At 45.2% G+C, this 24231-nt stretch overlaps 2 protein-coding genes across 7 annotated transcripts in view; both read right to left on the reverse strand.

The window, feature by feature from the left end:
* Positions 1-5864, reverse strand: PXMP4 (peroxisomal membrane protein 4). The gene is made up of 4 exons (XM_078856340.1): positions 5670-5864; positions 4262-4324; positions 3281-3482; positions 1-2878 (listed from the first exon to the last, which is right to left on the reverse strand). The coding sequence occupies exons 1-4, from the start codon at positions 5780-5782 to the stop codon at positions 2624-2626; spliced, it is 633 nt and encodes a 210-aa protein (XP_078712466.1). The 5' UTR covers positions 5783-5864; the 3' UTR covers positions 1-2623.
* A 3119-nt stretch (positions 5865-8983) lies between these two features.
* Positions 8984-24231, reverse strand: part of CGGBP1 (CGG triplet repeat binding protein 1) — a 19103-nt gene continuing 3855 nt past the window's right edge. For 3 of the 6 annotated variants that reach the window (XM_078856337.1, XM_078856333.1, XM_078856336.1), the window contains one exon: positions 8985-13493. In XM_078856337.1, coding sequence (XP_078712463.1) covers positions 11761-13467 — 1707 coding nt within the window. In that variant the 5' untranslated portion in view covers positions 13468-13493 and the 3' untranslated portion in view covers positions 8985-11760. Of the gene's footprint in view, positions 13494-24231 lie in introns of all 6 variants that reach the window. The other 3 variants (XM_078856338.1, XM_078856339.1, XM_078856335.1) reach the window with 2 other exon arrangements.

Raw genomic sequence — 24231 nt, forward strand, 5'->3', positions numbered from 1 at the left:
TTTAGCAAGATCATAATTTATTCAATGAGTTCATTACAGAAGCTGCAAGGTCATCAGATGCCCGATGTGGCAACGTCGCCCCCTGGTGTCAAAGATCCGCAATAACGTGTTATTGTGGGCACACAAGGTTAGACCAACACGGAACAATTACACTCTGAAATGGCTGAATAGTGTGAACAAAAACGTGTTATTGTACATTACTATCTAACATGAGAATTATAAAATGACTGCATAAATTAAATATATTATTTATAGAACAATTACAATGTTCACCGCTATGAACACATCAACCAAAATCAACGAAGTTCTCAATCCGTCGCTAAAATGTTAGAAGGCAACCGATGTTGTTGTGGCGCAGCATGGTGGTGGTAGAGTGCTTTGGGACTCTGCTGTCCCGTGTGAGCACGACGACGCCCGCGTGTTCGTATTGATTTAGTTCCTGCGAAGACGTCACTACAGGAAAATTCCACATTTCAGTCAATCACATTTGTGTTAAGTGCTTTTTCAACATTAAAATTACTAACGCGAAAATAAACAAGACGGCCCAACACGTCCATGAGCCAGCCGCGTTAGACACAGCCTAACGCAGGAATTAAACTCTCCCCACGCAATCTCCCCTTTTGCCACCAATTAGATTGGCCCCCAACTGTGAATCTTCAAGTGAAAATGTATCTAAACATGCAGTGTCTTCTTGATGGTGTCACAGCTCAAGATATTTGCGTACTCGCGACACCTGCTGCTCCGTGCCTTCCCGCCCACCGTGCAACCGGTGGCATCAATGTTGTCAATCGTACAACTGGATTCTAACACAGTGCAGTATTTATACGGAGCTATTAAATCAGTTCATGTGCAGGTGACGTGGTGAATTATGACATCAAAGGATCAGGAGAGGTTGCACAAAATAATCTAAATCCCAAAGGTCAAAACCTAATTTGCATCTAGCCATGAAGGAAAACAACCTTCAGCAGACACAATATATAATAACAAAATTCCTTAGTGAAAACCAGAATGAGTTTTTGAGAACAATAAAGATTACCACCTGCTAATTTGCATTTGGCCAGCATGGAAGAGTAGGCCAAATACTCTAAAGGAGGCTCTCTAGAGCTCCCTCGAGTGAAAACCCTTCGGCCCGCAGCGGCCTGAGCGAGCAATTGCAAGGCTGCTCCTGTAACTTCACGTCAGAAGAAAAAAACTGGCAATGTCGCTGCTGTTGTAATGTAAAATATTTAGTTAAGAGCCACAGCTTACGCGCGTGTGGCTGCGCGTGACAGCGTCTGGGTGACAGTGCCCGGGTGGCGTGAATGCCACGCGAGGCAGTGGTGGCATTACTGTGGCAGGGCAGGCTGCTTCAAGCCATCAGGAAGCAGGCCGGATGGCTTGAGTTGTATGGCATGGCACAGACGAGTGCTGCATCGGGTCGGGTCCCCACCGGTATCCGCGGGTGACCCGCAAAGCCGATCGGAGCTCAGTCGGTTTTTTACGGATCGCCGTTCTGGCGCAGGTCGGGGACGACACGAACATGACATGACATGAGCCCGATCCTGGCCCTCAGAGACAATGGTGCATGGCGTGCCATGGTTGGCATCACGAGAAGTGCTACACTGTGGTGGTGTGACCACGTGGTGCAAGGGCATGGAACATCACACGGCACAAAACACCAGCGCTGTGTCACAGGGTTTCCTAAACTGTAAGTCCACAGCCCGTCTTTTAATGGTGACCAATCTCTGCAGCAATTCAAATGGTGGTGATATCACCACGGCGCTTGTGCCAGGCTAGGTACACTTTGAGGCCACGTGGAGCATCGAAGCCTCTCGCTTGCAGGTCTTGCAACAGGCATAAGCGTTAGGGGGTTAGCCGAGTGAGATTACAGACACACCACCTGTGCTCTGCACTGCCACAGCAGATGCGGCGCGTTGGTAAACAGCGCACGCCATCTCCACACGCAGGATATCGATTTGAATTGGCACTCTCTCGCACCACGTGGGATGGGTTTACAATCATCAGTCGGATGCAGCGCGTAGGAACAACTTAAAGTGCATTCGAACGAAGATTGGTAGATGTTAAAAGGAAGACCACGGACAGGCATGAGGACTGGAGTCTGGGAAACCTTGCTGGTGAGATGTTAACTACCTCGCCTGGCATGCAGGAGGTCGTGGATTTGATCCCGAGCCTGATGCCTGCTGCTGTATATTTGGAGTTTTAATGTTCTTCCCATGGTCACTTGGGCTTTTCTCCAGGTCCTCTGGTTTTTCCCTCCACATTTAGAATCAATGTGCATTTAGAATAGTTGGCCGTGATACATTTCCACATGATGACAAGTCACTTCGTTGATCTATTATTTGTGGCCAGGTCGCTTCTGAAAAAGAGCTATCAGTGGGCCTGAGCTGGTAAAATAAAAAAATAGTTTAGTTCGGTAGTTTATTTGGCTGTGACACAGCAAACCGGTCAAGGTCATCTCGTGTTTTCTGACTAAACAGATCACATCAGCAACACGTGCGGACCACAGTAGTTGCTGACAGACCATCATTGGGTTACCACTGGCTTGGTATTGCACGGCTCAGCGCCGGAGATGCCAGTGGAGGAGGGGGGACGGAGCGGGGCCTGGCGAGCCGCTCGTCAACAATCATGGACGCTTGTTGTAGATGAGGAAGTCGGTGAGGTCGGTCCAGTGTTCGCTGTCGCGGTACAGGTAGGTCATGGAGGACTGAAGCGAGGGCTGCAGTGTGTGGCGCTGGTGCTCGAACAGCCACAGCACGCTGCCCCACACGAGGGCCGCGAACAGCGGGAAGGGGTCACGTGCCGGCGTGGGGATCCAGCCCTTCTCCGAGCCCACGCGCGCCGCCGCAAACAGCACCCGCGACAGCAGGTACATGTTGATCTGGGTACGCGCATGCGGGCACGGGGGAGAGAAAGATGCGTGTTTGTGTGTGCGCATGGGGTTGGTGGAGGAGTGGTGGACACGTACGTGCATGCGTGCGAGCAGTGGAGACATGAAGGACTTGGGGGTGATGGGGAGCCAGTGGTGTGGGATGGTGAGAAGTGACAGGAGATACGAGCATGAGATGAAGACACGGTGTGAGGGTGTGAGAGACACGGGCATCAGATGAGGAGAGGTGGGGGGGGGCGTAGAGAGGCACTGGAGTGAAACCGGGAGAGGCAGCGTTGTGCGAGACACCCACGGGTGTTGGACGAGAGCAACGAGGGTGCAGAATCGTGAGAGACGAGTGTGGGAAGGAGCTGGAGAGCCACAGTCTCACCTGGCTGGGAGCCACAGACTCACCTGGCTGTTGACCTGGTTGTTCTCTCCGAACACGAGCCAACCCCCGAGCGAGGCGGCCAGGAAGGCGTGGACGCTCTTCCTCTGCCCGCCCGTCGCCATGCGCAGCAGAGCCATCGCCCCCTTGTAGAGCAGCACGAAGCAGGCGAGGTTCCGCGAGTGCTGGTACGTCGCTCGCAGGATCGCACGCACTTTCTCCTCCAGGCTGGTTCCAAAAAATAAAAAGACATTCCCCCGTATAGCCTTTAACGGACCGTTGGGACGAGTGCAGTTTGAGAGCACCGATTCACGCCGGCATGGCACACGAGGCGGTGGGCGGACAAGCACCACGTCCGGTTGCCTTTATCTACCCGGTGGTGATGTTTACACGCTGCACCAGGTACTTTTTTGAGGCTGCATACACCCTAAGGGAGCCAAAGGAGTGGTTCAGATCGCAGTTATCAAATGTTGGCTGTGAGCGGGAGTTTAATTCAGGTCGCCGCTGCTCCGCTGCTCCGCTGCTGCGCGATGCTCCACGCACCACGGTGCGCGCGGTACATGCCCGAGGGTCATAATTACGGGATACATTTGTCCTGCTGGGTTGTAAGTGGTTAATTCTCTACTCAGTGGCAGGCTCTGCATTTATAAAGATTTCAAACATAGCAAGATATCATGGTATATTTCACTATACCTCACACACTGGACAGTGTGCATTCATGATGATATGAAGCATAGTAGAGTACAACAATGGCTTTTATTGCACTGCGCTCTGTAGAAAACGTGGCCTAAAGCAGCTGGGGTTTTTATGCATGGTGGTAACCCATCCAAGCGTTTTCCAGGCTTAAGCCTGCTTAGGTGGGGCGCGTTCCGGCTGATTCGCTCATGGCGGTGTGCAGCAACGAATCTTTTACGCGGACAAGCGTGGGAGAGCGGTGACGGAGCCGATGGCGGCGTGCGTGAGACCGGCGTGGGCGCTGTGACGGTGCGATCCATCTTTGCCGTCACCTGCCGGTCCGGAAGAGGAAGGTCATGACCAGCGCGTGCGGCGCCCGGATCTTCGCTCCGTACCTGCGCCCGTTCGCAGGAGCCAACAAGGCAGTTCACGTCCGACGCATTATGACAATCGTGTGACCGTCACCGCACGTCGTAAACACGGCACTGTGCATCTCGCAGCAGAGCCGACGAACCACAAATGTGATGAAATTGGTAATATAAACTCTGGGAGTTCCATCACATCTGCTTGCACACAAACTATTATAGCAAACTACTAATAGTTGTCTCTTAATGGGCGTATTTAACTATCTTGGTTGAATGAAGAATACAAGTCCCTGACCATGTGCGTGCCTTACCAATGCAGTGGCCATTACCATTGCCCTGCCAATACCAGGGCTTATTCCCTTACCCTTAACTAATGCATCCCTACTCCTAATCATGGCCCTTACCCCGGCTGAACCTTACCGCCTATGTCTACCCCTACCGCTATCCTACCCCCAAACTTTAACTTAACAGCACACCACTTAAAATGTGCTGGTTGAAAGCTTCACTTGCCATGCCGGTTATTATAGCTGTTGGAGCATACTTCACAACCCTGGTAAGTGCAGCTATTACCAAGAAATGAATGCTAATAGTGCGATAACCAATGCGCTACTGCTCAACGACCACTTTACTTTGTGTAGCAATGAAAACGTTCACGAGTCTGTGGCTCTTTCAGAAGGGTCCTGCCAGGTTTTTTCAGTAGGGGGCAGCAGCACACGCTGGGTTATATAATCGAGTGAGAGATTACAATTTGGGTATTTTTTTAAATACAAATTTAGTACATTTGGACCGTGACGCCGAGACAAATTGCCTACCCCGACCCGCGCATAATCGTCACATTTATCCCGCCTCCCGCACTCAACACGGGATGTCACCTCCCTCGCCTGCTGTGCAGGAGGTCGTGGGTTCGATCCAGACCACGACGCCTGCTGCTCTATATTTGAAGTTTACATTTGTCTCTCGCCCCGTGGATTTCTCTGAGTTCTCCGTTTACCCCCCTCCCCATTTAGAATCAACACCACGCGTTTAGAGTAAAGTTTTTAGGCTGCCGCTATAAATGTCCACGTGAGGTTTCGCCACTACGTTGAGCTGTGATTTGTGACCGCAAGGTCGCTTCTGAACAGAAGAGCTCTATATAGCTCAGTGGGCTTGCCCTGGTAAAACAAATAAGGTGTATTGTTAATAGCTGGAGGCCCCTTTGGTTCGTGTTCACGGTAGTCGCGGGCCGCATTTGTCCCGCGCGCTGCAAAGTGCAGCAGCAGCAGCGCGCCCCATTCACCTTCGCCCTCAGACAACTGCAGAGGGCCCTAGCCGGCTACCCCCTGAGCAGCAGCAGCAGCGAGGAGGAGGAGGAATGCAAGCGGCGTGCGGCACTCACACGGCCCCATTGCGTAGCCCCTTGAGGGCGGCGAGCGCGGGCTGGAGGCGCCTCTGCGCCAGGAGGCGGTTCAGCAGCAGCAGCAGCTGGCGGGCGGCCGCCGGCACCTCCATGGCGGCGTCAGTGTGCGCGTGACGTCACTTCCTTCCGCACCGATAGCGGGGGGGGGGCAGCAGCACACTTCCGGCGAGGGACGGACCATGTCAGGTCAGAGAGGAATTACCTCTAGAGAGGCTGCACGGACATTCATCAGCAGGTAAAGCCCACTGAGCTATATTCTAAACTAGCTTCACTAGCCCGGGACTTGGATTCTTGTCTTAGATTCGTACACGGCCGACGCGGAGAATTGGGGGGGGGGGGGGGTCAGCAGGCACACTGCGTGACGCTGCCGCGTGCAGGTGACATCACAGATGTGACGTCACCGCGCACTTGCCGCGCAAAATCTGTGCATTATTGCGCCCCCCCCCCCCAAATACAAAAGTCTATTTTTATACTTTTTGCATTGTGTACAGTCTGGAAGCTACCCACATGCCAAATTTCAAGTTTGTTGCATTTCAGGAAGTATGCTAAACATTTCGAATAGATTCACAAATGTCCCTTGTGTATATATAGAGCTCATTTTGTTTAATACTCTAGGAGGAATCTGGCGAGATATCAAGATGTTTTTTTCTCACAGATGTCAGAACTGGCGGGTCAGAACATTATAACAACAAACAATACAAACACATGATAGGTGTCCAAAGTATAAGGTAAACTATTCACTTAAAAATATCCACGTACATCTAAACTGTTTCATCTTACCAGGTAAAGCACACCTGAGGTATACACTTATACTGGTAGGAACCACCTGGTTCCACCAGCCCACAGGGGATTATTGTGTCCGTCTGTCCGTCGTGCATCCACAAATGGGAGGGGTGGGGCTGGGTGGAGAGGGGAGGGTGGGGAGGGGCTGGGTGGGGAGGGTGGGGAGGGGCTGGTCACCCCGTGGTGCCCTTATAAAACTCAACATTTAACCTACTCACGCCGGCTTGTGCCCGCCCTCACAGTCGGCCCTTGTTGTTGTCCATCCTACACGTGTCCAAATAGTGTCAGTATCCTTCTCATCACAGCCTGCATCGTCTCTGGTCAGGCACCTGTAATTCGCTTGTCAGAGGATTTACCTGTCGAGTTGGTACACGTGGCCGACTAATGTCAGATAGCAACATGTACGCGCAGCATATTTACGTTTGAGAACCGAACATGTTTAATACCGTGCCTCTTGATTTGATGTCTCCTCGGTTGTGAAACTTATATTTCATTTCATATTGCCAATACTTGTAATTTATTTTATATTGTCAAAAGATGTGCAACAAACGCAAACAATTATAATCTGGATATGTATAGATAATTCAAGATACATTAAATAAGTTAAAATCAAAGTATATAAAGATCAAACAGCGATATATCATGGCATACACTGGGTGGGAATAACAACACAGTACTGAAGACTGACACGAGGTGCCAGCAACGATTACAGCAGCAACCTGACACGGTTTATTGTAAATTAATGTAATTATTTAGCCAGAATATTCTTAAAATCCTAGAGAAAACAGAAAAGAACCTCACAATACATATTACCTTGGCATTTCATTACGTAAAAAGCCGATTAATGATATTGTAAAGGTATGGAAATGAGTGGTTTCTTATATTGTTGCAAATCAACGGCTTCTCTAATAGCAAAAATACGAGGTTTGTCCAATGCACATCCCCTGCATACTTGCTGGACAGTGCACACCTGTGATGTACACCTGGGCTGAGACTCCAAAGGCTTAAAATGCCTAATCTGTCACTCTGTCCCAGGGCAGCAGATACCTTTTATCTGATGAAATTTTTTGGCTATTTGTGAAATTTCATCACTTCTGGATTTGTTGAATATTACAGTAACACAATGAGATGGACGGATGGGTTTTGAATAACGCGTCTGTGTAAAATACCACGCTTCAGTGTTGAACTGTATAGTATATACGAGACAAATACACTTGATCATGCACTGTAATGTGTTAGGATTCATACTGGATGTATTGGGCTTTGCATTTGCCTTGTGTACAAGTCGTGAGGTACAGAACTACAGCACAGATTTTTTTTTATCATCGCCCATCACCTCAACAGTAAAGATGCGCACCACTTTGAGCGAAGTCGCCAGTGGTTGCCCTTTAACACGTGACCCCGTAACGCAAATATGTAATTCCAAGGCCCCGAAAGATTACCAGACTGCTCACCTTTCATTTGAGCCACGCGACACTTGTGATTGGCGATTTCCACGTAATGTATGTTGAGAATCGTACATTTTTCCCTTTCGTTACATCGTGTACCTGTTCACGCCACGCAGCTGGCCTGACATCAGGGGTTTTGCTTACATTCACACGCACCTGCGTGGGTATTGATTTTGGGTGGAGACTCGCACTGGATCAGCAGAAGGAAGCGTGCGCACACAACAGCTCGCAAACCTCACGCCACGGGCACCGTCTTGAGCTTGGAGACACTCAGTCACTTGCAGTCTTGGAACCATTTCAGCGCTTTGTGATGTGTGTTTTGGAAAGTTCAAAGCGACGCATGTTTATAGCGGAGTATTGTTTTTCAAGCTGTGCACGTTGTTATGAAAACCTCTTGGAAATGCAAATAGTTTGCACCTCTTGAATGTCAAAAATGTCCCTGTAATTCCACACGTGTTGAAGACGAGCACATTATACACCTGTTTGTAATTTACAGGGTATCGATTTTCATGTTTGACAAATGTTTTACTGCTCTTTAAGGAAGCCAATATCTTCATCAGGCCAGATGGTGTAACAGCCATCAAGTCAATCACAAATTTGCAAAGTCAAATCTCGGGAGGTAGACTCAGCTTATCATTTCCATGGGGCGGGTAAAACAGATGCCCCATATTTTGTAAATATAGTGGTTGTCCTATGAAAAAGACTGTAATTTGAAATGTAAAACTGCCTCATAAAAATCGATGGTAATTGATAGTTTAATGAGACAATTGACTTGGCTTCGTAGAAAAATCCCTCCTGGTTAAACTACAAACCAATGTACTGCCAGAAAACAGTGTTTGAGCGCATTTTTTTTGTTACCGATAAAGCAGAAAAGAACAATAAACAGCATCCACTCTCCCCACAGGCATGCCTCAGCACCACGTGGTGAGGTGCGACCTCACAATCAGCTCACCTTTCACATCAACTTCGCAGCTCAGCATGGCTACATTAAGGAGGCGATGCAAGCCAAGTATGTGGTACAGACACATTCTACTTCGTAGTTTCCTTCCATTTATTTCAAGCACCATAGATTTTTTTTGTTCATAAATAATTTTGAAACAGTGTGAGGATGCAATTACAGAACATGGACTGACTTATCAAATGTATAGCTTTCCAGTGATTAGTGATAGAATATGCACAAGGTTTATTTACAAGTATAACTGCTTATAGCTTGAGTGACATATATACAGTACACACATTTCGTATATCGTGGTATTGAATGAAACATGTGTATGGCACGTTGGGTTGCCCTGCTTTGTGCCCAGGCCTGTCGAGTCTTGTGGCCACCGACAGAAGCATCTTTGGGTCCACTCCCTTCCGTCGTCTCTTGCTCATCCCCATCATCCTTCGACCCAATCACTACACGTGAGCAATAGTGTATGAAACTGTGCAGGCGATCCTGTGCTATAGAGACTTTTAAGTGTTATTCTCCCCTATGTGTGAGTTGCATCCAGGTACTCAAATTTCTTCCTATATGCATGTGTAGTGACATATATGGGGTCACTACGGCAGTTCCAAGGAGAACCAGGGTGAAAATGGTCCTCTCTGTCAGCGGTGTGTGCTGGGGCACCAAGGAGAGTCCATGAGGGGCATGGCTCCGGTGAATGCAGAGAGGGGGCATGGGAGGACGAAACAGTCTGGGTGAACCCGAGAGGGCATGTGACCGGACAGAAGAGGCAATGCGACACATAGTGTAGGGGTCCTCGTTCTCCTGGTAAGATCCAGAAGGGAGCGTGGCCGAGAGTGGAGCCAGGCCACGCTGAGGGGCATAAGAGACGAGTCCAGAGAGCGATCTGGGCTGTCTTCTGGGAATCAACTCGCTGTCTACGTCTGTTCGGTCTCCGGGCTTTGGGGCTTGTTAGTCATGGACAAAGCAGGGTGTTAACGGACCTGGTCCGGTTATATAGTTACCCCGTGGTGGTTACCGCTATGTAGTATCCTGTTGTATGGTTAGGTAGTGGACCAGAGTACAGAGTTAACTGTGTTGTACGTTATGTAGTGACCCTGTTGGGGTCTAGTTAGCTACGTTGTACGTTTAGGGAGTTACCCTGTTGGGGTTGTTAAATAAACACGTTGCCTCCAAGAACAAGTGTGTGTCTCAGTTAAACCACGACATATTCACTCAATAAAAAAAATTGCCACTTATTCCAATGCAGGACCCTCCTGAATGGATTTCGGGACTTGGTGAGCTTTTCCTGGATAAATATAATTTTTAAAATGCATTATATGTTCAATCTGCTTTATAATTTGAAAGAGTCTTGTGATTAAACACTTAAAATACAACTACCAGTATGATATTAACTGCAATCCCTCCAGTGTTAGTTATGTATTACATTTTACGAATACAGTGGCTTGCTATACCATTTGTACTGACACTTCATAGCCTAAGATGAAATGTAAAGAATATAAAACACAAGGTTCACATGTATTTAATAACCGCATCACATTATCACAAGTCCATGCCACACCTGCTGATTTTACATCATCTAGTTTTACTCTGCATCTATAGCCTTCTTTAGCCAATAGCTGTCACACTTAGCAGTGTTCAGTGACCTTCCATCTTGTTAAGTGACTCTTGCAATGTAAACATTTTGACGGAATATACACTTTTGGCAAATAAATTAGCATAAAAAATATCAATGTTCATGAATACATTTAGTTAATGTTACATCAATGTGAACAAGAGTGAGTGTTTTTTTCAATGGATATTGGTATCTGGCATAAGAATGTAGAATTACCACCACTTGAACAATGGAGAAGAGTACCACACCAAACTCATTAAAGCAGAGACAATGACAATGTTCTAAATTAGTGCTGGGGGTTAAGTGGACTTAGCAGCACCTGTCTCTATAAACCGTGACTGTCATCAGTAAGAGGGTAATTTAATCCTCAAATGTATTCAATTGAAAAATACCAGTCTCGGGCATATAAGTGCTTATACATTTTGCTTTCTTCGTTCATAATAAATATTTATCTTCACATTGTGAACCCAAAGAGAGTCTCTACTAAAGCATAAGTGTAAATACAACAGCTGAGAATAATACCGGTCTCGTTGGTAGCTCATTCACCTGCTCGTGTCAATGACTGTATCACACAGCCAATCAAGTGTGTAGGTTCCATGGAGCAGTAGTCAACACAAACATCCCCCGTATAGCCTGTAATAAACTGTTGGGGCAAGTGCTGTTAGCGAGCACCGATGAAGGCTGGCCCGGCACACGAGGGGGTGAGTGGCCAGCACCACGCCCGACCGCCTTTGTCTCCCTAGTGATGAGGTTTACACATCACACCAGGTACTCATTTGAGGCTGAGTCGACCTTGGGTAGGCCTGGGACCGTTTCCGATAATCGTCACTAGTATTCGCAGTGAGCGGGACTCAAACTAGGATCGCGGGGTTCGTAGCGCAGCGCGCTAACTGCTACGCTCCCACATCCAAACCCTCAACCGCACCCCCTGCCATTGCTACACCAAAGGGCCATCATAATAAGTTGAGGACAAGCACCACAGAGACAATCTGAAAGATAGTCTTAGAGCAAATTCACTTCTATTTGTGAGACATACAGTAGTTACATTATTTTGTGCAATAAGACCGTACTCACCCACATGACACCACATTTTAGATAACTTATACAAAACTACGACTCTTAAGACCATCATTGTGTGTGTGGTAGAACTTCTTTGGAGATTCAAATCCCATTGAGGAATTATTAGGAAGTCTACATCACTCCAGTGTCTCACAGGTCTTAACAATCACAAATGTAAGTTGTTGCAGGTAGTCTTGCTCAAATCATGCACAGAATCTGTTATTTGTGGCCGTGGAACTCAGACATAAGAACATTAGAATACATGGAAATGCTCTTCTTTGCATCGACGCTGCTCAAGGGCACAGACAAGCATGCCAACACTACCCGCGAGAGCTCGGGAAATCTGTCAGCAAGCTTCCTCCAAAACATCACTGGTTCCGATGGCACAAACTCACCGAGATTATCCAAGTATGCGATGAGCTGTGCGATGCCAGCGATGTTGTCTTCCAACAAAGGAACCGCATTGCATATTTCCCCCGAATCCATGAGCAGTTCCACGGCCTTGGCCGGATCGAACATTCGGCAGGCGGCCAGGAAGCGTGCCGCCGGCTGGGTAAACCGGCACGGACTCTCGAATTCCACATACTGGCAGAGGCGTGTCGCCATGGCAATCAGAGCATCGGCAGCCACCGTGCAAGCCACCTCCGCCTCGCCCTGCGCCCAGAACGCGAGCTCGCGCAGGTCGTCCACCACGCAGGCCGCCGTGCTCCGTGCCAGCTCATACTTGGCGAGCATTTGCCTCACGTGCCCGCCGTACCTGTCCAAGACGTCGAGCTGCTCCTCAGTGTTGCCACTCTGCGCCAGCTCCACAACTTCCTCCACCGCGCTGCTCCCGCTCGTCTGCTGCTCGCCCTGGAAGAACTCCGCGTAGTCCTGCAGATGCAGGCGGTGGTAGGAGGCAGACTCGAACCAGGAGCTCCAGCGATTTGGCTGTACGGCAGGCGGGAGAGTTGGCTTCATCCCCTTCTCCTGCAGGAAGTTGCGGAAGCGGGCTTTCCGTGCTGGGCACGCTGAAAATGATTTCTCGACGGCCACGATAAGCTGACTAACTTCGTCGAACGCATTCTGCCAAATCTCACCCACGATGCTCAATATGTGTGCCGCACTGGTCACATGGACGGCGTTTAGGAAAATAGGCTTCAGGCTTCTCTCCCACGCCTTGTACATGTACGCCGCATGGTCGGTCACAAACGCAGACACTTTGGTGGGCTCAATGTTCACCATCTGTGTTGCTCGCAGCACAGCTTCGCTCACCGTTTTGAAGTTGGTTATCTCAAGCAGACAGCACTCAATCAGATAGGCCTCCAGCAGCGGTTCAACGCTTTTATTGCCACTGTTCCTCGGCCCTTCCACCGACAGGCTTGGCACTGCCAGAATATTGAGCATGTATCGATCCTCCTCATCGGTCGTCTCGTCCACTACGATAGCCACATTGTGGCAGCGGCCGAACTTCTCCGTGAGCTCCTTCACATGCAGCTCATACACTTTCTGAGAGTACATGTTCCGCAGGACGGATGCCTCTGGAAGTACACCAACCTTTTTCACGTTTTGCTCTAGAAAGGCATGCAGAGCCGGATGGTCTATTTTACCGATGGGAATGTTCGCCTCGGCAAACGCTTGCACGAGCTTGAGAACGGGCTCCAGGCGATTGCCACTTCGCTGCGGCTGGGGAACGACTTCGGTTTTGACCACTCGAGGCTTCTTAGACGGCTTCTCCTCGCTAATGGTGTACAGGCCGAGGCGGCGTCGATGTTTGGCCGTGATGAGATGCTTCTCCAGGCTGGCTTTCCTGGTGTGATCCACGGGGATGTTACAGGAGCTGCAGATGAGCTGCTTCCCGCTGGCGTGAAAGACTCCGCTAAATTCACGGGCTCGATCTTCCGGAGTGATTCTCACAGACGTTTTGGAAGCCGGTTTTGGCATCATTTCTGCATGGGCTCACTGGAAAGCTGCTAAACAAAACACAAACACATCGTGTTAAATGTGGCTTGATATAAGCACATTATTTATTTGTGCTTCTTGTACTCTATGTTGTTATTAAACTATGAAGAGAAATTTAATACGAAACAACTTAAAAGTGACATTTAACTACTAAGTGACATGTCTCGGACCGTGTTCGTGAGCATAAGGCAGATTTGAAACACGGTAGGGACCAATACGTCGGCCGTGGCTGATCATTGTTTAAATACGGTTTGCTCCCAAGAAATTGATTTCTCTGAGACGAAGGTACTTTGTAACCAATGGCTATCAACAAAGATTTGTTCATGGAGCCATCTATATATACAGACACGGACACAATTTCAACCGAGAGGATGGGTACAAACTGAGCAATCATTGAATTTCTCGCGCCAACGTGGCCACCTCCGGACGCCGACCTCGACGTCGCGGTGGCTCTGTGATCTCACATTAACACGCTAATCTCTCACGTTAACATAGCCACCCATGCACTCGCTGTGGAGGCAGCTCTCCGATCTCACATTAACACGCTAATCTCTCACATTAACATAGCCACCCGTGCACTCGTCCTGGAGGCCACTCTCCGATCTCACATTAACACGCTAATCTCTCACGTTAATATAGCCACCCGTGCACTCGTCGTGGAGGCCGCTCTCCGATCTGACATAAAAATGCAAATTTCTCACATTAACATTACTAGCCCTGCCCACTTCGTTTATGACCCAAGGACTATAACCATTTTAAACCTATAAAACAGTCTGCATTCGGCAGCTTTCCCCTTCTTTCCTCCTGACGATCTTTCGTGTTGTGATCGAAACAGCGCAGTTTTTTTTTTATTTAATATTTATTATTATTTTAAATTTGTACCTATCTACGTGACTTTACCGAAAGACCCAAAGAATATTAATTCCTCCGGTCACGGAAGCTTTAAGTCAAGATTTATATTTACTGATTATCAATGTGTTTTTTTTAGTTACCTTTTTACGTAAATAACGAATTCTGTGATACAGAGAACTTATTGGAAAATTAGAATAAGTCACTGGGGATGACCCATTCACTTAGATGTCATTGTCAACATATGTTCTCAATGAAACCGTTGCCATGAACCAGTAGCTTGGATGCAGTTTAAAAGAATTTGGTTGCCAAGAAACCATTGCTAGGAAACAGTCTCCAAGATGTAGTTGCTAAGATATGGTTACTAGGGTATAGTGGCAAGATCAGATTGCCTGGATCAGGTTGCCAGGATATGGTTGCTGGGAGATAGTGGCTAGCAGTAAGGGTGACAGAGTGTAATGCCCAAACTATCCATCTTATACCAACTTCACAAGTAGATATCAAACATAAGAGTCGGGAGTTAAGAGCTGTATACGCACAGTTTGTGATTTCAGATTACATTTAAGTTTTTTTCAAGGATACTTTGCTGTAAAATATGCATATTCCTGCACTTATAGAATGACAGATGTTACGTAAAGAATTCCACTATTTTGCTTCCACTAACACAGCTAGCTTATGCTGCAAAAATGTACAACCCATTTAAAAATGATTCGATCCATACGCTATGAGCAGCATAAATGAATACTGACCGCCAATTACATATTCAACAAAAAACACTTTATAAATGCATTCCGTATAATGTGTTGTATTTTTTACATTATTATATTCGGTAACACTTATGTTCATTTACAAATGCAGAGCATTCATGCCGCACAAACAGAAGAGGTCATGATAATATAGCCTATGTCCAGGACATGGTATCATACACACAGATGTAATTTCACTGACAAATGCTGAATTAAACCTATATTATTGAAATGTAGGTTTGTAATGCTGCATGCTATTTAACATGATTTATTTGAACAAAGCATATCAGATTACACAAATTTATTTTATGTGTGTGACTACAAAACTATACTTCCATAGCATGCATATACACAGCTCATACTGTTGTTTTAAACATATACCACATATCACAAACAGATGTGCACGCGTCACATTACAGTATTTCCGAACAGAAAAAATAACATCAATGCACCCAACTCTATTTTTCGATTGTACACTCATAATGTACTGTATACAAACACCACATCCCTTCATATATACAGTGTGCACACATATAAATCTGTCATTTGTGAATCTATTTTCCCTAGCACAATGTCACTTATATCACGAGGGGTTGAGCATAATGTGCAGAGGTCACGGTCTGTCTGTCCATGTGTCTGAGTGAGCACATCTAGGCCAAATTGGATTACATTATCTGCCTTTCCCTACAACCCCAGCGGCAGAACCCCCCCCTACACCACACCCAGCCCCCCCCAGCATTGGCAGTGCACGGCTGAGTGCTGCAATGCAGCGGGGCGTGCGGCGGTGGCACGGACGCAAAGCGCGACACACCGTGCATGCGTAAGCAGCCCCCTCTGTGCACGACGTGAAACCTCTATTAGTGCTCTCTCTCGCCGATCGATACGGTATATAGTGCAAATGACAGTTGCCAATGTGCAATTTCTAAGGATTTATAAATACATCGCTTGAGAGACAACGCTCGGAAGATACGAACGCCTCAATTCTCTGACTGAAAACTAAAATGCATCGCAGGCTAACTTGAGAAATATATGTTTTAAATCCACTATCGTCACGAATAATGTTGCTTATATAAAATACAGTAGTCCGAACTGTTTAACAATGGCCTTCTTTAAATAAAACTCAGGGCCACTGCTTGAAACATTCATCCTACTCTGTATGTTTACGTAGTATGGGAGCGTTAATGGAGACATAGTTTAGCGTATGTAAGCAGCACTGTCCCTTTCTATTTTAAATTTTATATGTGAGGTTTCAGATGGTTGTTTTAATATCAATATAAATGGGACCAGACACATCATACACCGAGAAATGCAGTGGCTCAATGGCATAAACTACCCCAGATGGGTTAACACTGAATATTTTAGTATTTATAACGCAAAATGAAACACATGCACCAGCAGGGATCGCATGAATAGGTATATACAGCTACCTTTCGTTTTACACGGCGGTTGTGTTCTTGATAAACGGCGCGCAACTTAAGATCGTGTAAATTTACCTTAATTTTCCCATAAAAAATCAAGGAAATGGTTGGGTTAGGGAGTGCATGCTATTGAACCTTATTCTTACATCTACATATTTCACTGGTTACAGTACATATTATATTTCCTACCATGCATGTATTAAATATAGTAACAGACTATTTAAAATAAAGAAGATAAAGTAAAATAAAAAAGATTTTCCGAGACCAAGGTGCTCTGCAAACCTCCTGGCTACCATCAAAGGTTTGTACACGAAGCCATACGAATATACAAACACAGACATAATTTCAACCGTGATGATGGTTACAAACTGAGTAATCATTGGAAAGATGTGATTAACCATGCAAAAAAGATGTAACTACACTTATTTGGACCATCTTATTTGACAGACAACTATTACAGGTTACTGATAGACAGCCAGTTTTGTTTTACCAGGTTTAGCTTCTTTTTTAAATCCTTTATATTAAGTTCGCTTGCTTGCTTGCGTGCTTGCTTGCTTACGACCGTGCAAATATTTCGGTCGTTTTTGAACCCACTTCCCGTGATCCAATCGAGCTGACATTTTCCACACAGACTCGTTGTGCGAGATAATTAATGTTCGTGAAAAAAAATTCCCAAAATTTTACACTGTTTATGGAAAACAAATTAAAGATTTAATTACCAATTGCTTAATACTGGCAGACAATCATCTGACCCATAGGTGGCAGCCATCTCAAGCCAGAGGACGAGAAGACTCTAGCCGCCACGCATATAAAGGATTTATAGTGAAAAACTTTGTTTTTACGTGTTTACTTGTTCACACTTTTGTTATGTAGGCTAGGCGTAGTCACAAACCGAACCTCTCCATAATAAAGGCTCAGTCATTTGTTATGTAGTCTATTACCATCTACATGGCAGAGGCTCGGTCTCATTTGCAGCATTTTGTTATGTAGGCTAGGCGTAGTCACAAACCGCATCTCTCCATAATAAAGGCTCAGTCATTTGTTATGTAATCTATTCGTAGTCTCAAGCCGCACCTTACCATAATAATAAAAAGTGGGCCGTTCCTGCCCCCCCCCTCAACCATTATATATACGGAGTGGTATCTCTTGTAATCTCTCATTTACTTGATACAGCTGTCGGGCTGTGACGGTTCCACCTGAAGACGGAAGCTTGTGTTGCCTCCGAAACGTCATGTTTATTTTTATTTTTTATTTTACTTTTATTAATTTTAATGTTTTACCTACGTGACTTTACCGAAAAAACCTAAGAATATGAATCCTTGCAGTCACGAAAGCTTCAAATCTAGAAAAAGATGTTTAACACGTAGTGAGATGCTTGAGTGTGGCGCCACGTACTGGGGCTGGTGAAGGGGAGGAGTGGAGAGTGGTGGGGTTACTACTGGAGAGAGAGAAGGGGGGGGATCGTCTTCATCAGATGACGACAATGGTGCAGATGATGGCGCGTTGGCTGAGGCTCCTGCTTCGTTTCCAACTTTCGTAAGAATGGAAGCGATGAAGATTGCGTTTAATCTTCATCGTTGCTTTCATCCTTTTTTCTTACTTCATCTCCCAATAACACTGCATGACGGAACAAAAAATTCTGGCTAATTCAGAGCTACGTTCCGTGTTCGGATCATCCTCGTCTAAAATGGCCATGGCTTCGTAGATGAGGCTCAAAACCTTGGCCAATCGCTTCCTTGTGAGGGAACGCACCTCCTCAACCTCTTATTCGTCTTCCACTCCATCTTCCTTCTGCCGTTTATTCTCCAGCTGGAGCAGATCCTCCGTCGTCAAATCCTCGACGTGTGAATCATGCAACTCCGCCACATCATCCACTTCCACCTCGTCAAAGCCGACTGCCTTGGCCATATCAATGATTCGGCGATGGTTCCGTGCAACTTCATCGACGCTGAAGCCTCGGAAGCCGTGAGCGAAGTATGGGCACAGCTTCTTCCATACCCCATTCATATAAGAGGGGGTAACCTTATTCCATGCCGTGCCACCCATCATTATGGAGTCCCGGATGGTGAACTTCTTACAAAACTCCTTCACCGTCATCTTGTTGTCTTCGGTGGCTTTGACGAGGACGGTGAATGTTTTCCTAAGGTAATAGGTCTTGAAAGTCACTATCACCCCCTGATCCATTGGTTGAATGAAGTGGAGTGGTGTTAGGAGGGAAAAACACCACCTTATTATTCTCAATCAGATCACATGTAGATAGTGGATGGCCGGAGGCATTGTAGACGATCAGGATAATCTTGAAAATAGATTTTCCCCTTTTTTGGCAACAAAACAGGTGTTAAGATGTTAAAACACCAAACTGAAACCTTTTACAAGGAATCATGTCTGCATTAACCACAATACTTGTGGTCAGAATGCAACAAAAAAAACATACTCTGATAATATATACATTGTCTTTGAAACTGATTGGTCCACACCAGAGACAGCTAGTCTCAAATGGTGTTGCCAGAAAAAAGGGGAAAACCTATTCTCATATTTTGGTACTGGCAAAGGAGGTCCCATGATGATAATCTTTAAGTCAACATTTTTCTTCTGGCAGTATTCACGCAGCTCTTCATGCAACTTTCCGGAAAAAAAATTCACAGAAAATACTGGCAGTCATCCATCCTTTGGAATTATGTTCATAATTGACAGGGAACCTGTCCTTCGCATATCCTTTAAGAGCACGGGGATTGGCGGAGTGATAGATCATCATTGTCTTCAATTTATAATCACCCTCAGCGTTGCCTCCCAACAGAAGGGTGTAGCGATCCTTTGCGGCCTTAAACCGAAGTGCCGACTTCTCCTTTCGAGATATGTAGGTCCTTGCCATCATCCTTTTCTAAAAGAGGGCGGTCTCGTCGACGTTGAGTACCTGCTTGGCGGAATAACCCCCCTCGTTGGTGACCTTCAGCGTGGCGATAAACTCCGCAGCACCATCGTGGTCAGCACAATCAGCTTCGGCTGTCATTTTGATGTTTTGGTAGCTGTAGCAGTTCGTGAAGTTGTAAAACCAACCAGAACTAGTATGAAATGCCTTTAGCACACACATTTTTCACCAAGTCATCATACATCGGACGAGACTTGGTCTGGATAAAAATCATGCTGACGGGGATATTTAGTTGGTTCTGGTTTTCGTACCAGGTTCTCAGCATGCGTTCCATCTGCTCCATTGCCGTACTCCTTGCATAAGACGTCTTCTTGGCACTCATCGAGGTCCCAGATTTGGCATTTTCTTCGATTATCTGAGCATTGTCTCTAATGGTCGGGATGGTGCTTTCGCTTAACCCAAGCAAGAGGCCAACTTCAGTACACGCTCACCTCTATTTAGGCGTTCAATAACGTCTAATTTGACGTCAATTGTGATAGCTTTCCGCTGCTTCTTGGATTTGGAGGCATCCTTGGATGTAGCTGGACGTTTACCGGACATATAGGTAGGCAAATGTGTGCACAAGTGAGAGTTCATGCGGACAAGATCTTCAAAATGCCGCGTGAGAAGGAGATGCTGATGCTGCCTGCGCTTGTGGTTGTTGTACTGCACCTCAGGCATTGCTACTGAACTTTTCTGCCTGACTAACGATTAGCTCGCATTGCGTTCCGTACACTATGGCCAACGCGTTAGAGCGCATTATTTCAATAACAGTGCGCGCATAACAAAAATAAGCGTAAGTTAATCTAGCGCACCATTTTAAAATCACGTTACGTAAACACGTGTAAAATGCAAGGCGACTGTAGAGTGAAAAACACCACCACGATGTGAAAGGAAATTACGAAAAAATAAAGTGATCCATTTTTTTAAAATAGTGCATATTCTATTTAGGAGAAATATGAAGCATTTTACTGGAGAATACCAAAGTAAATTACATATATGATTCAGAACGTTAGAGCTGTATGCTACATGGGGTAGATATGAATTCTGCAATAATGCACCAGATGCTTTTAGTTGGTTTATGCAAATGAGGTTATTTACGTATTGCTTGTTATTTTAACAAAATACCAAATGTAATCTATCTTACTATCGGATGTCATTTATTTTTGTTCGTAAAAAAAGGACTATTTCTCAAATGTACGACACCTGAATACAGTCCGAGCAACAATTTAGTGTATGGCATCAATAATTAAATTATTCTCATCCACACCCACAGAATCTAGAATGCTGGTCATTAATTTATCGCATTAACTATTGATATCTCGGAGAATTCAAGGACCATTAAAGCATGCCACAAACGTGACATCTGAAGGAGTGCTGATTATGCGAATTCCAGATTAAATATTAAATATTCTTGCAGCGCATGAGCACGATCATCTAGGTCTCAACGTTTGCAACAAAGGAGGAAAACGGCAGCGGGCCTGCCAATGTCAAAAATCGTTTACACCAAAATTTATTTTACTGCAGTTTATCTACAGCATGACTCTCTGGTTCACGTGATGCACTTAGTCTTTAAGGTGCAATCAATTTTTTTGCAACTAATTTAAGGTGTCTTTTCAGGATAAAAATGTATGCTATCCACACAGTTTGCAATGCGACATGACAAGACCACATTGATTCAGTCAACCCAAGGGAAGACAGTAGGCATAACACACAATCATCATTATCGTCATTGTAGATAAGCAGCTAAATAAATAAGCAGACTATATATCTAGAAATATCTGTCCCTCCACTAGAAATAAATGTATTTTACATTTCCTGTAAACTTACAATAAACAGTAGTGATATATTGTAGTAATATATTGGACATACTATTATATTTTACACAATATATTCTAGCATGCTAGAAGTGTGCTCGCTCCGTAACCAGTTAAAGCATGGCTGCATTATGCAGTGTAAATACAATTTACAGACTACATTTCATGATAATATACCTAATATTTGTCACAAATAATGAAATGGAGATTTGACTTTGCTGAATATGTTGAAGAAATTAAATATATGGACTTTGCTAAGACTCATCTGTTTTACAAAGGGGGTTTTAATTGCATACAATAGGGCATATGCGATATATATGTGCATACAATCTACAAATGTTTCACCTTATTAAAAGGCATATTTTCATCAATGCTTTGATACCTTCACTTGTGGCGTTTCTCCACATGCATTAAATAATGAAAGAATTAATTTCTCAGCCATTTACAATTTATGAATGTTCCTGGAATCCTTAAATTATTAAAACAAAGGCATTAATTGTCCCCTGCATATGCTAATGACCAAAATCTATCCCTTCATTTATTTATTACGGTAACTGATACAAGTGCACTAATTAGCGGCTGTTTTTAATTAGCTCACCAGCTTTGTTAATTGCTCCATAATGCTATTTGTTTACTAATTACGAGTGGGAGGGGGGGGTTAATTGGGACATGCTTGTGCGAGAGCCACAAAACGACTGATCACTCGCACGCCCAGCCGTTTGGGAGGCTGATTTTACTCACGATGTATTAATTGCCGCTTTGCTAATTGCCATACAGTTAATTGCTGTGCTCAGAAAGGCAGTGTGAAAACAGCACCCCCCACCATTCCCCTGCTCCATTCTTGCCAGTGATGGCCTGATTGGAACCTTGCCCAGGAGGCCTTGCCGAACCAGTCACATGATCCTCATTATCAAGAGCCTTACCCTCATTAACCCAGGGTGGATGATCTGCACCAGCATATGGCTCAACACACCTAAGAATCATTTAAATGCGGGCCAGTATTTTCTGCAGAACATTATTAGATGCCATGCACGTACAAGCATTTTAGTGAATTTACATGAACTGCCACCTTCCTGTATATATCAAAATTCAATAACTCTTGGCGCCCTGCAAACATATATGTGTGTGCATTACAAATTTTGTAAACATGTTTTTACTTAGGAATTTAATTATTATTGGCTAAAATGAATTCCTCGTGTTTTCATCATGAGCATCGAAAAACTGTATCTAATCCTGCATTTGAGAATCGATAACTTATGAGTTAAGATAATACTGTCTTGTGCAAAGATATAGTTTTACATTTAGGGTAATGGAGTGAATGAGACATAAAATTAGATAAGGCACAAATTACAATATTCTTGAATCGAACCACAACTGTATTTTTCGAATAACTGAGAGGAAGGTATGACTCATTACATTCCTATTATTTTAAATGTACATTTCTCACAGAACATGATTATGCTCTTATTATGTCTACACAATATTGAGCTTAGCCGGTATAAACAAGTGTGTAATGACTGAAGCATCGCTTTTGCGACACTCAATTTGCATTTTGATTGTACAAAATCAAACTCGTGCATGTAAAAAATGGATACAAGTTACCACTTGCACGGCTCCATTGCCTTTGCATGGCTTTATTATGAAGCCCAGGAACATTCTCCCCTCTCCCAGTGTAGCCGTTTTAATGCCGAGCACAGCTGTGCACCGAGGCCAAATTGACATTCGTTTGGAAATGCCGAGGGGGAGGTGTGAGCCGAGCGAGTGTGTGGTTGGCGGTGGTGGTCGAGGGAGGCAAGGTGCAGCCAGTACAGCTGCTGGGTGCTGGAGGTTTTGGGGAGGTTATTTGGCAAAATTACATCTGGGCCCAAGGGAATATAAGAGAGATGGCAATGAGGATTGTGCGCCTTTATTGGGAGGCCGAGACAATTTGTTTGTGCGCCTCCCACTGTGACCTTGCACTGACAGTGTCAACGTGCTCAAAAAGTAGTATTTCATACTGTCCGCACTGAACATTATTGCACACGACTAATTGCAGGCCTGTGCTTAACATAACTTAGCAATCAGCCGTAACATCCTCAAAATTCACAAACATTAACAAGGTGTATTTCGTATGCATCACACAAAACAATTAGGTTGCAGCGCGACTTAAGAAAACAGCAAAAGAGGGAAACATCTTGTCCACTCAATATATCGTTATATGTTACACGTGTGTGCACCTATGTTTCTCACATCACACTGGAAGAAGCATTTTTTGCACCAAACTAAATAGGTTGGGCATGTGAGTAAATTCAGAGATGTTGTGTTATGAAACACACTGGTCTCTTGATGACGTCGCTCAGTTTAAAACCACTGATCCTGAACACATGTAATTGTGCTGAAAGGGCTTAGGGTAGTGCTTAGGATTTTCTGGGTTGGACCCTTAGGCCAAAAATCCGTATTCTCAGGCTCAGGACAGACTATTCACGAGGCATTTCATGATTCATCTATTCAAATCGATTGTTACACTCATAATGCATCAAGTAAAATATTCTGCAAAAATATTCACCATAGTTTGGGGGTAGTTCTAAGGATTCATGACTCAAATCACAACCATGACAATTATTTTATGGGGCACATGGGGGTATAGTAAATTGATACATAATTACGATTACATGTACAGGTCACTATCTACTAGTTTACATTTAAAAATAACACGCGTATTGAGGACTCAGCTGTCTTTGTCTTCGCCTGGCTCAAGTGCGTTCTTTGGGCCAGCCCATGTAGGACAGATGAGGCAAAAGATCAAGGACGATCTATGACCATGTATTTGCGGTTAGGGAGGTGGGATGTTTGAGGGGTGAGAGCTATGTCGTTTTCTCAGACAAGGGTAGCGATGGTGAGGAATGGGATTTTCTGCTGAAGAGGTCTTAGGAAGATCAATTCTGACATTTTGCAGCCAGATAGCCTTAAGTGTGAATAAAATAGAATAAATGGTTTTGGTAATCGTGGCTCATTGTGAAAATTGCTGTACA

The sequence above is a fragment of the Lampetra fluviatilis genome, chromosome 5 (assembly GCF_964198595.1).
Source record: "Lampetra fluviatilis chromosome 5, kcLamFluv1.1, whole genome shotgun sequence".
NCBI lineage: Eukaryota > Metazoa > Chordata > Hyperoartia > Petromyzontiformes > Petromyzontidae > Lampetra > Lampetra fluviatilis.

Coding starts and splice junctions, on each gene's coding strand:
- PXMP4 (XM_078856340.1), bottom strand. CDS start 5,782: ATGGAGGTGCCGGCGGCCGCCCGCCAGCTGCTGCTGCTGCTGAACCGC. Junction 4,325..5,669: donor GGGCTACGCAATGGGGCCGT/GTGAGTGCCGCA, acceptor GAACGGGCGCAG/GTACGGAGCGAAGATCCGGG. Junction 3,483..4,261: donor TTCCTCTTCCGGACCGGCAG/GTGACGGCAAAG, acceptor TTTTGGAACCAG/CCTGGAGGAGAAAGTGCGTG.